This window comes from Euprymna scolopes, chromosome 31 (genome assembly GCF_053919585.1).
Source record: "Euprymna scolopes isolate OS-2025 chromosome 31, ASM5391958v1, whole genome shotgun sequence".
In the NCBI taxonomy this organism is placed as follows: Eukaryota; Metazoa; Mollusca; class Cephalopoda; order Sepiida; family Sepiolidae; genus Euprymna; species Euprymna scolopes.
The window spans coordinates 41,737,853-41,749,869 of NC_136512.1; the positions used below are offsets into that span (position 1 = coordinate 41,737,853).

Below are 12,017 nucleotides of genomic sequence, written 5' to 3' on the forward strand. Positions count from 1 at the left end.
TTAATTTTGATTCTATAGTTTTTAAATGGAGAAGGAGAGGAAGACCTTTCTAAACTTTACTATTTCTACAGAATAACATCCAAAATACTTAAAACTAAAAAAAAAAAAAAAACTGGTATGACGTCTAGCATCTTTCTTCTCGAGTCTGATCAACAATTGTTTTTAAGTTACAAATTGCCAACAAAATCTTGATAACAGCAATAAAGTTTCAACAAAAAAAAAACACATTAAAAAAATCAATTATAATTTTAGTTTAGAACTTAAATATCATTTCAAACACTTGATCGATTTCCTCCAAAACGTTACTGAATACAAAACGAAGCGTGGCTGTATCTATATTCACCTGACTTGGTCTTTAGTCTTGAACGAGAATTTATACCTCACTTCTCATTAAGTCATAGTGAGCAGTGAGGAAGGCAATATGATATCTTGGTACACCTGACGTCTCGAGGAACTGTTTGTAAAGCATGCTAAATAAGCTCGGATGAAAACAGATGAAAAAGTGCACAATGATAATGTATCATCACGTAAGTCTGAAAACGTCTGTGTTATCTGACCAAACTACATAACAATCAATATGTGGATGATTACACTTTAGTACAAAAGGAAGTGGATCGTAATCATGCAATTACTACAGAATTATGGGCAAATAGTTTTATTGATAAAGACGTTGGTTGAGATATTTTAATATGAATTCTACCTAGCAGTTGTGAGTTCAATCCTTGGTGAAGGATCTTAACAAACGTTAATTGATATGAAATATCTAAAAAGGGATGAGAGTGTTGGTATTTATTTTCATTACCTTCATTATTCTGTAAAGGAAATCGTATAAATTAAACTTAATAGTATGGGGAACCACTAATAGTCGTCTCTACCATACACAGTAGGCTTCGAATCTGAAACAAAGTTCCTTTATATTCAATCGTGTAGGATCCTGTTTGACATGATGAACACTTGTTCTCTCTTGGCAAATAGTTTGGGTCTCTTTGCCCAAAGGGAAATAACCCACCGATGTTTTTAGCAACTGGTGTCATTCTCCTTTGTTTCCCTACAATGTATGTATGCATGCATTGTCATAATTATAATAGAGCATACTATAAAGTATGTCTGACTATCTAGACATATTATTAGATGAAAATAGAAAATATCAAAGTTTCACATAAAAATACCTTCTATTTATGCTGTGCTGGAAAGGAATTAAAACAGATAAAAATCCGTTTTATAAAGAATGGCACGCACTTTTTTTGCCATGCATCATGTCATTGACGGTTGGGAAAGCCAACGAAATATGTCTTGTTCAGATTATGTTTTAACTCTAACTGCTTAAGTGGAAAAGATAGATTTGTAATTGCTATAATAAATAGATCAACACATTATTGTGTTCCTATACAAAGACCTCTGATGTCAGATTGGCATTTCCATCAGCATTACACCTATCTATTTGCAACAAAGGAAACTAGTTCATAAAAGAGCAATTGCTATATGAGGAGATTAAACAAAAGTTTTCAGTTCAAACTATCTGTCTGGGAAGTTTACTAACCATAACAAAAGCTACCCAGAGAAAGCCGAAGAGTACAAAAATGAAAAGGTTATAAAAATAACAACAACAAAGAAACAACTTAAATGAATTTCAAAGCATTAAAAATAAGTTCTGAATTAAACTTGGATATTTTATTTATGAACAGATTTTAAATATTACAGAAGGAATAAACATTTCTTTGTAAATTAAGGCCTGGAAACATTCTTGTAATGTTTTTTTTTTATTTCTTGTGCCACCAGAAAACAAAACATAATTTTGGAATAAATGTCTGAGAACATTTGTGTTAGAATTTGTTCCAACAAAATTTTTATTTTTATGTTGCCATATTTTTACTTGATTTCCATGGCTACGGTTTCACTGTGTTCATCATTTACACATTATTTTTGTCAGCTTTCCATTCGTTGTTGTCAACTTCCGCTAATTCTCATTTTCAAAATTATCGGTCAGTTTGTGTCCATCTTCGCTTGATGATGATCCACGCTAAAGTGAAATGAAAGAAAGAAAGTCATCAATTAAGAAAGATCATTATATTTCTGGCAGGTTGTGAGAGGATAAGCAATTTGAGTACAAAAAATCTAAGTCAACAGAGATGGATGACAACTCAGATGTGGAGAAAGTATTTATTGATGGCAAAGCTATTGAAGTTGTTGAGAAGTTTTGTTACCTTGGTGATACCATTAGAACACAGGGTGGATCAGGTGCTAGTGTGATTGCAAGAATTGGGAGTTTTTGCTTTTTGTCTGTCTGATTATCCATATAAATATATGTTTATATGAATACATATTTATAAATTCTGGAGACGCTAATGACTAATGACTGACTTACTAACATACCCTCAATTCTATTGCCCACTACCATAGAACCTACACTGAGGCTGACAACGAAGAACCCATGAATCTCCCACCCTCCTTCCAAACATGTTGCAAAAACAACACACAAAGGACGCATAGCTGTCCCCAAACAACACAGGTTAAAACGCCTTGTCTCCACCAAGGCAATCCAAACACATTTCACATAAACTTAAGGATCATGCACTATAACATTACACAAATAAAAAAAGATCATAAATAATTAAAAAGAAAATTTTTTTTATTGTAAAACAAAATGCAAAGATATTAACACCATAAACATACACACCCCAAAATGGGAGCATTTCTTCTAATGATTAATTTGTAGAAGTAAGGATGAACAGAACAACAAAATAGACAATCAGCACCCCACCCACTGTAATCCAAATATTATTTTCAGATAATCAATGATTTCATCAGTTTCATAATTCACTGTCAATCATTTGGAAAAATAAAATGTTTGTATTTTTCATGTAATTTTTTCACTAAGAATGAATCATTTTCTTCCAAATGTGACAATTAAACTAAAACAATTATTTGCTAATGATTAAATTAATCATTAGCAAATAATTGTTTTAGTTTAATTTTTTTAATGAATAAATTTGCAGTGTAATCAATGATTTTAATTGACTTTTTCACACTTAAAATACACTTTCAGCTTTTTTAAAAGGAATTAATTTAATTTATCGTTATGACATGTTTAAGAATAAATTGAGACATCATGCAAAAAAATAAAATAAAATAAATAAATAAATAATAACACAGTAGGCAGTTCACAGTAAAAAATGAAGTTTTGAACAACAGTTTACAAATGTTTTATTTTAAATTCTAAGTAAAAACAACTGACATCAGCAGTTATTCTCCAGATTAACCCTCCCCATATTAAGTATGGCTTTCTGAATTTAGTTTGATTTTATTTTTAAAAATGTTGGATTACTTTGTGTCAGTTTTTGTGTACAGTAGCAGGTAAGTACACAAAAAGTCTTTGTACAATTTTCTTGTTTGGAAAAGTTCCAAGTTTATATAACACTAGAAATAAAGAAAATATAATACAAAATTATTTGTTCAGTCTAACATGAAAATAAGACTTTAATTTAATAATTATCTTTGAGATAGTTCCAGACAACTGATATTTATCTTTCCAGAGAATTTTAAAACTAGTTTATTTAAACATCAATTTTCACTAAATCATTTTTTTTAGAGATTGTAATGACATTTTTTTATTCTGAATTTTATTTCACATGTAAATATATATATTTTTATTCTAAATTTTATTTTACATATATATATATATATATATATATATATATATATATATATATATATATATATATATATATATTATTCTAAATTTTATTTCACATGTAAATATACATTTTTTATTGGAAATTTTATTTCACATGTAAATATAATTTTTTTATTATTCATTTTATTTCATGCATTTTTCATGGCAGATTTTTTTTTTCGCATGTAAATATACATTTTCATTCTAAATTTTATTTTAAATGTAAATATATATTTTTCATTAAAAATTTCATTTCACATGTAAATATACATTTGTTATACTTAATCTTATTTCACATACAAATATAGATTTTTTATTGTAAATTTTATTTCACATGTAAATATACATTTTTTATTGTAATATTTTTCTTTAACAGTCATATATACAATTTTATTCTAAATTTTATTTCACATGTAAAAATATACATTTTGTATTGTAAATTTTATTTCACATATAAATATAATTTTTTTTATATTATTTTACATGTAAATATACAATTTTTTTATTCTAAATTTTATTTCAAATCAAAATATAAATTTTTTATTCTAAATTTTATTTTGCGTGTTTATATAAATTTTTTATTCTAAATTTTATTTCACTTGTAAATATAGATTTTTTATTGTAAATTTTCTTTCACATGTAAATATAGATTGTTTATTGTAAATTTTCTTTCACATGTAAATATAAATTGTTTTATTTTAAATTTTACCTCCCGTGTAAATATAAATTGTTTTATTTTTAATTTTACCTCCTATGTAAATATAAATTGTTTTATTTTAAATTTTACCTCCCGTGTAAATATGTTTCTCTTGTCTAAGAAGGATCTAATTATATTTAGTATACGTTCAGTTATACCATACAATTTAATTTTCATTAGCAGCTCTCTGTGCCAGACTTTGTCAAAGGCCTTGGATATATCAAGGGTCACAGTTCTTGCTTATTCTACCTTATCCAGTACATGGTAAATGCGTTTAGAAATTACTGTTAAAATATGAGTGTATTTGCTGATGACTCAACGCTATAATATGCATGAGGGGAAAAAAGGATGTACATAAGCCTAAGACAATGGCAGAATCGTTAGAAAATGACCTCCAGACTATAGTGGAATGGGGCCACAAATGATAGCATTTAATGCTAGTAAAACTCAGCTGCTCTCTTTTAACAATTACAAGACGCCTCTCCAACCGCTTATATCGATGACAAATAACACCCTACCTGAGAATTCTACCTTCAAACTCCTTGGCCTAACATTGGCGGGCAATATTGACTGAATCAAATACAAAGAGGACATTGCAAAGGCTGCTGCAAAGAAGGTGGGTTCCCTCTATCGAGCTAGAAGACTACTCACACCTGAGAGTATCCTGTACCTTTACAAGGCCACCATTCGCCCATGCATGGAGTATTGTTGTCACGTTTGGGCTGGTGCATCTACTACTAGTCTCTCCCTCTTAGATAAAGTCCAAAAAAGAGTTGGCAATCTAATCGGTCCCACTTTATCAACTAAGCCGCAGCCCCCGTCCCATCGCCACAATGTTGCATCACTGTGCCTGTTTTACAAATATTTTAATGGAAGGTGTTTTGATGAACTCGTTTCTTTTGTACCCTCTCGACGTACATATTCCGACAAACTTGCATAGCAATAAGATCTCGACCCTTCATTGTTGATGTCTCTAAATGCCAAAAAGATTTCTATTCTAGTAGTTTCTTCCCTCGAACTTCCCTAGACTTTGGAATTCCCTTCCTGCTGCCTGCTTCCCTGGCTGTACTGATATGCAGAAGTTTAAATGTAAAATGAGCAAATATCTTGTTAATCTTTCCTAAACATGGCACCAAATAGTAGCACCTTACATCCAAGTGACGATGTACTTTGTAAGGGTGAACATGAGTAAAATATATATATATATATATATATATATATATATATATATATATATATACTAGCATTTCAGCCCGGCGTTGCCCGGGTGTTTTGAGGTGTATGCTGAGCAAAAAAAAAAAAGTAAATTTTTTTTTAATTTGACCCCTATTATGACCCCTTAAAATTCATAGTTTCGGGCTCAAATCACTTTATTAAATTAGATCCAGGTTCAAGGAACCTATATCTAAAATTTCAAGTGTCTAGACCCAAAATTGTCGGAGGAGTTTGGTAGAGTTCTTAAAGGTCAAATCGTTGAAATTTGACCCCTTAACAGCCAAATTTCTGGCTGACACCCGTCACATCGATTTTCCCAAATCTCAGTACCCGGTATTTCAAATTTCGAGTCTATAGACTAAATATTGACAGAGTTATTGCGTAGGGAAATGTACACAGACAGACAGACAGACGGACAGACACGTTCACTTTTATATATATATATATATATATATATATATATATATATATATATATATATATATAGTCATCCACATACAGTACTGTTTCGCTGTTTCACAGCTCATCAGTGCGGCTAGACAGGCAACTACCTCAAGCCAGGATTGAAACCCGACCGTTTGTACGGCAGTCAAGGCTCCTAACCATTACGCTATTGGCGGCTGCTTGAACGAGTAGTGAGTTTTACGATTTCGCGTGGAAAAATACAGTTTTTCATTTAGAAAGTAACTTTAGGCTTTTATCTTCCAAACACAATCAAAATTTAAACGAAAGCGAGTAAAAAAAATTAATGTTAAGCTGCTTTTAATAATTGTAGTCCATATAAACCATAACCATTATTTGCACGTACCTCATATTCAACATATTTTTGTATTCCTCTCTACATGTTTCTGGACATGAATGAAACTGTATGCATAACATTGATTCAAATCATAGATAAAGTTTGTACTTCAAACTTGATCAACTATTTTCTTCAAATCTAGCTAGGTCCATTCCTCATACAACAAGTTTCTCACTCATCTACAATAATTTTGGCAATAATTCCGCAAAATGAAGATAGAATGTGTGTCAAGAGGTGAAAATAAACAAAGAATGAAATGTAAATGAGAAGCACTTACCTTTGTTGCTTTTCTGGCCCCAAAAATCTCTATGGCCAAAACACTTGCAGACACCAAGATACCAACGAGCAATATAACCAGTGGCCCAGCTATCAAATGGGGCCCCAAAACACCAAACCAGTCTGAGACAGGTGCCTTTTCCATTTTATTATAATATCTCCTTTCCCTTAAAAAATCATTTTGATCGGAGTTCTTGAAACATTCACCAGACTTCCACTTGGAATGAATCCTTTCAATAACACTCTGCTCTCTCAATTTCAGAATAGCATAGTTAAGTTCTGCTGTGAGTGCAGAACCCTTTTTTGTCACAAAGGAATAACTGTGCTTATAAATATCCTCGCCGACCAGCATCAAGTCACATGGATATCTGTTGACTATGTGCTCAGCTGTTGCACCTGGCATGATGAATGCGTAGCGCCCATTCGAAGTACGTACCTTGTCCAATGCTTTTGAAGTACTGAACATATTGTTCGTGGAATTAACCATGTACTTGTACATGCGTTGTTCGGTTATTCGGTGTGAATGCTTTAAATATTTGAACAGTGTCGAATACTTCAAAGTGCCATACTGAACTTCCGTTTGCCGAGACATCTCATCAAATGTATAAAATGGGAGTGTAACCATCTGGCTCAAGTTCGACTGCAGCTCTCCAATCATGCATGCGAAGTATATTACTAGCGTCAAAAGGGCAAAGATCCTCCAGGAAACACTTACAATTCGACCAGAATATGAGCGAGGATAATGTTGGTATCCTAGGGACAAAAAAAAAAGAAGAAAATTTAAAGTGTTCTCGTCAAAATCATGTATATGCAACTAGTGTTCTCATCTTGGATATTAATTTCATATTTCAGCCAATATAACCTTCTTCAGGAGCGTATTGTTAAACGTGAGAATTTTTATGTTAAACTCAGAAATCTATACGAAATTTCTAATTGAATTCTTTTTTCTTAATTAGAACTATCATTGTAATTATTTTATCAATATATTAATTATTATTATTATTTGTTATTATTATTATTATTATTATTATTATTATAATGATGATGATGATGATGATGATGATGATGGTGGTGGTGGTGGTGGTGGTGGTGGTGGTGGTGGTGGTGGTGGTGGTGGTGGTGATGATGATGATGATGATGATGATGATGATGATGATATGTATAAAGAATTAAATGGAAGTAAACAGGTGGGAAATGACAACACTCCAAATGCAAAAGATGCCAGGAAGTTCTGGAGTGGGATTTGGTCTGTCGAAGGGTAATATAATAGGAAGACAAGCTGGTTGGGACAGGTTAGAGAAAGGCTATCAGGAATGCAGCAGATGAAGAATATTGAAATAACCATCGATGACATTAAGGCTGGCATACGAAGGATGACAAACTGGAAGGCACCTGGTCCAGATGGAATGATGGACTTCTGGTTTAAACAGTTTCCATGCCTTTATCCATCTATAGCTACTGCCCTGCAAAGGGTCGTAGAGTCGGGAGATTCCCTGATTGGCTTGCGAAGGGAAGAACAACACTGATTAGGATCCTGCAAAGGGAATAGATGCCAATAATTGTAGACCAATTACATGTTTGCTACTGATGTGGAAACTGTTGACTGGAATCTTTGCAGAAAAAATTTATGACATCTTGAGAGCAATGGTGTTTTTCCTGACGAACAGAAGAGGTGTCGGAAAGGCTCGGGAGGTACCAAAGAGCAACTATTAATTGATAAAGCATTAATACAGGATGCAAAGAAGAAGAAGAATCTGAGTGTAGCATGGATCGATTACAGAAAGGCTTATGACATGGTTCCTCATTCATGGATACGTGAAACACTATTGATGATGAAGGTTGCTGAGAATGTGGTAGGGCTTTTGGAGACAAGTATGGCTCAATGGAAAACGGTGCTGACAGCAAACAGAGAGGATATGGGTCAGGTTGGCATTAAACATGGAATATTCCAAGGAGATTCGTTATCTTCACTTCTTTTTGTAACGATAATGATGCCACTGAGCATCCTCTTGAAGAGAGAAAAACTTGGGTATAACTTTGGATCTGGTGATAGGCACCTCAACCATCTACTGTTTATGGATGATTTGAAAATATTCAGTAGAAGTGAAAAGGAAATGGAGAGACTGATAGAATTTGTGGGGACATACTCAAAAGACATTGGGATCGAGTTTGGGATTAGTAAATGCGTGGTGCTTGTAATGAAAAGAGGAGTAAAGGTTCATTCTAATGGAATAGTGCTGCCAAATGGAGAAATCATGAAAGAAATAAAAGATACAGGGTATAAGTATTTGGGAGTGTTGGAGGGTGTAGGCATTATGAACAGAGAAATCAAGGAGAAAGTCAGGAAGGAGTATCTTAGAAGAGTGTAACTAATTGCAAAGTCGAAACTGTATGGAGAAAACCTACTGAAAGCAGTGAATGCATAAGCATGTTTTGAGATACAGTGCAGGAATTTTAGAATGGTCTGACAAGGAGTTGCATGCCATGGATATCAAAACAAGAAAAGTTTTAGCAATGTTTGGTAAATTTCACATTCGAAGTAGCGTAGCAAGGCTGTATCAAAAGAGGAAAGACGGTGGGAGAGGATTGAAAAGTGTAAAAGATTGTGCTAGAACCGAGGAGATGTCGTTGAAGGAGCATGTGGTTAGAAGTGAGGAGTGGATGCTTAAGGTTGTGGCCAATGAAGTGGAGATATGTGAGACCAAGGCTGATTATGTGAAACGTATGGATAGAGAAAGGGCAGAGGAACTGGCTAGGAAGAAAATGCATAGAAGGTTCTTTCAGGATATAGCAGAAGTGGCTGATGAAAGATCATGGCAGTGGCTTAGAGCTGGGTATCTGGCTAAGAGTACTGAATGCAACACAAGAGAAGGCATTAGGAACACGATTGTTCAAAAAAGTGGTTCTAGGAGAGGAAATTGCTACAGAATGCCGGATTTGTGGTAAGACCTAAGAGTCAATTGCGCACCTTGCAGCAGGGTGTAGTGGACTGGCCCAGAGAGAGTATCGCAAAGACACGATCGCATGGGATTCTGGATATATTGAGAGGTGTGTAAGAGGGTTGGGGTGAAGTGTGCTGGAAAATTCTTTGAAGAGGTGTCTGATGAAGTGAGAACAAGTGAGGATGGCAAGGTAGAGGTATGGTGGGACAAAAGTGTCATAACAACCAAGCAATTGGAACATAATCGTCCGGATGTGGCCGTCAGTGACAAAGTCTCAAAAAACTGGCAGATTGTAGATTTTTCAGTACCCTGGGACAGGAATGTGAGAGAGAAGCAGAATGAGAAGTGGAGCAATTATGCTTCATTGGCCTTGGAGATAAGGTGTATACACGGGGTTAAAACACAAATAATCCCGGTTGTAGTTGGTACACTTGGAGTAGTATCAAGTCGTCTGGAAGGAAAATTGAAAAAACTACAAATCCCTGATGTTTTAGGCGGCCTTCAGACCTCTGCTATTGTAGGTACCACCAACATCCTTAGAAAAACCCTTGATCTTTGAAGCTCTTGATTGAGGGAAATCCTTTGGAAATGAATCCCATCCCTTTCCAGAGAGACGTTGATAAAGGAAATCAGAATTATTATTATTATTATTATTATTATTATTATTATTATTATTATTATTATTATCATCATTAATACTTTTATTATTATTACTATTTTATTGCTGTTTTATTATTATTGTATTACTATTATTATTATCAGAATTAGAAGTATTATTATCATTAAGATTTTTATTATTATCATTATTCTTTATTTTTATTATTATAAGAATTTATATTATTTATAATATTATTTTATTTTTATTAGAATTACCATTATCACTTAAATTCTTCTTATTATTATTATAATTATTATTATTATTATTATTATTATTATTATTATTATTATTATTATTATTATTATTTTATGATTATTATTATTATAGTTTTTATAATTATTTTTAGCATTAATATTTATTATTATTATTATTATTATTATTATTATTATTATTATTATTATTATTATTATTATTAATATTATTATTTTTTATGTCAGAATTTATTTTATTTTTGTGATTATTAGAATTCTTATTATTATTGCTATAATTCTATTATTATTATTAGAATTTGTATTATTATTATGATTATGATTATTATTATTATTATTATTATTATTATTATTATTTTATTATTATTTTTTGGAACATATTATTATTATTATTATTATTATTATTATTATTATTATTATTATTATTATTATTAGAATTTCACCAACATTTTATATAAATTGGGTAAAAAAGTTATATTCTAGCAAAGAAAGAAAATCACACACACACACACACACACACACACACACACACATATATATAGGCATGCATATTATAATGGAAACAAATGGAACATTGAAGAATATCAGGGTCACCAGTTAGTAACGAAATTTTATAACAAAACATTTTCTTTATAAAAATAAAAAAGGTTATTTCAATTAGTGAATGTTCATGTATGCTAGTTCTTGTTTGGGTAAAAAAGTTGTGTTAGTAATGCTTAGAAATGTGTAGATCAATATATCCATAGTATGAAGAATATTCATATGTAATATACGTATGTGAGTATTTGGCAGTGTGGCATTGTGTATGTGCGTTGGTTTACCTTGTTCTTGTTAGGTATGTCTAGACGTAAGTAGCAATTCATTTCTGTTCATTTGTCTCTCACAAGTGGGTAAGTGTGTACACCAAATGAAGAAGGCTTGTATGTGAGTCATTGAAGATTTTTTTCAACCTTACCTTTCCTAGCCAATTGCATGGGGAAGTAATTGCTGAAAATATGCTCTTGTGGTTTTCTTTGAGGCGTGATCGTCTCTGTAGCTTTTGCCTATTTGTTTTATAGGAAATTTTAAGTTTGCATGGGTTATTGCTTCTACATAGACGTGTTACTTTTGGGTTCGGAAATAATTTTCCTTGTTTCAAAATATTTTGAGATACCATATACTTGTGAAAACTTACTTGCCTTTAAAAGTTAAGAGGAAAGTGAATCCAAACAAAGCGGAGAAAGAAAGAATGTAGCAATCAGGGCCATTTGCTTTATAGCTTTTGTCAAATCGCTTAACAAATTACATATTTATAAAATAAAAATACATTTTACCACAACCAAAGACACCCATAATATTTCATATTTATCTAACAATAGTGATCTGGTTTTCAGGTATTTTAAAACTTTCTTGACTGGTGAAATTTCGTTTCAATTAATTTTTTATTGTTTATTAGTATGGTTTTATTTTATTGTTTATTAGTATGGTTTTATTTTATTGTTTATTAGTATGGTTTTATTTTATTGTTTATTAGTATGGTTTTATTTTATTGTTTATTAGTATGGTTTT

The 12,017-nt window shown here is 31.9% G+C and overlaps 1 protein-coding gene across 1 annotated transcript in view; it reads right to left on the reverse strand.

The window, feature by feature from the left end:
- Positions 1-1,649: 1,649 nt before the first annotated feature.
- The window catches only part of LOC145255709 (glutamate receptor 1-like), a 65,016-nt gene continuing 54,648 nt past the window's right edge, over positions 1,650-12,017 (reverse strand). The window contains exons 5-6 of the mRNA XM_080114298.1: positions 6,662-7,413; positions 1,650-2,020 (exon numbers count right to left, since the gene is read on the reverse strand). Coding sequence (XP_079970424.1) covers positions 1,958-2,020; positions 6,662-7,413 — 815 coding nt within the window. The 3' untranslated portion in view covers positions 1,650-1,957. The remainder of the gene's footprint in view (positions 2,021-6,661; positions 7,414-12,017) is intronic.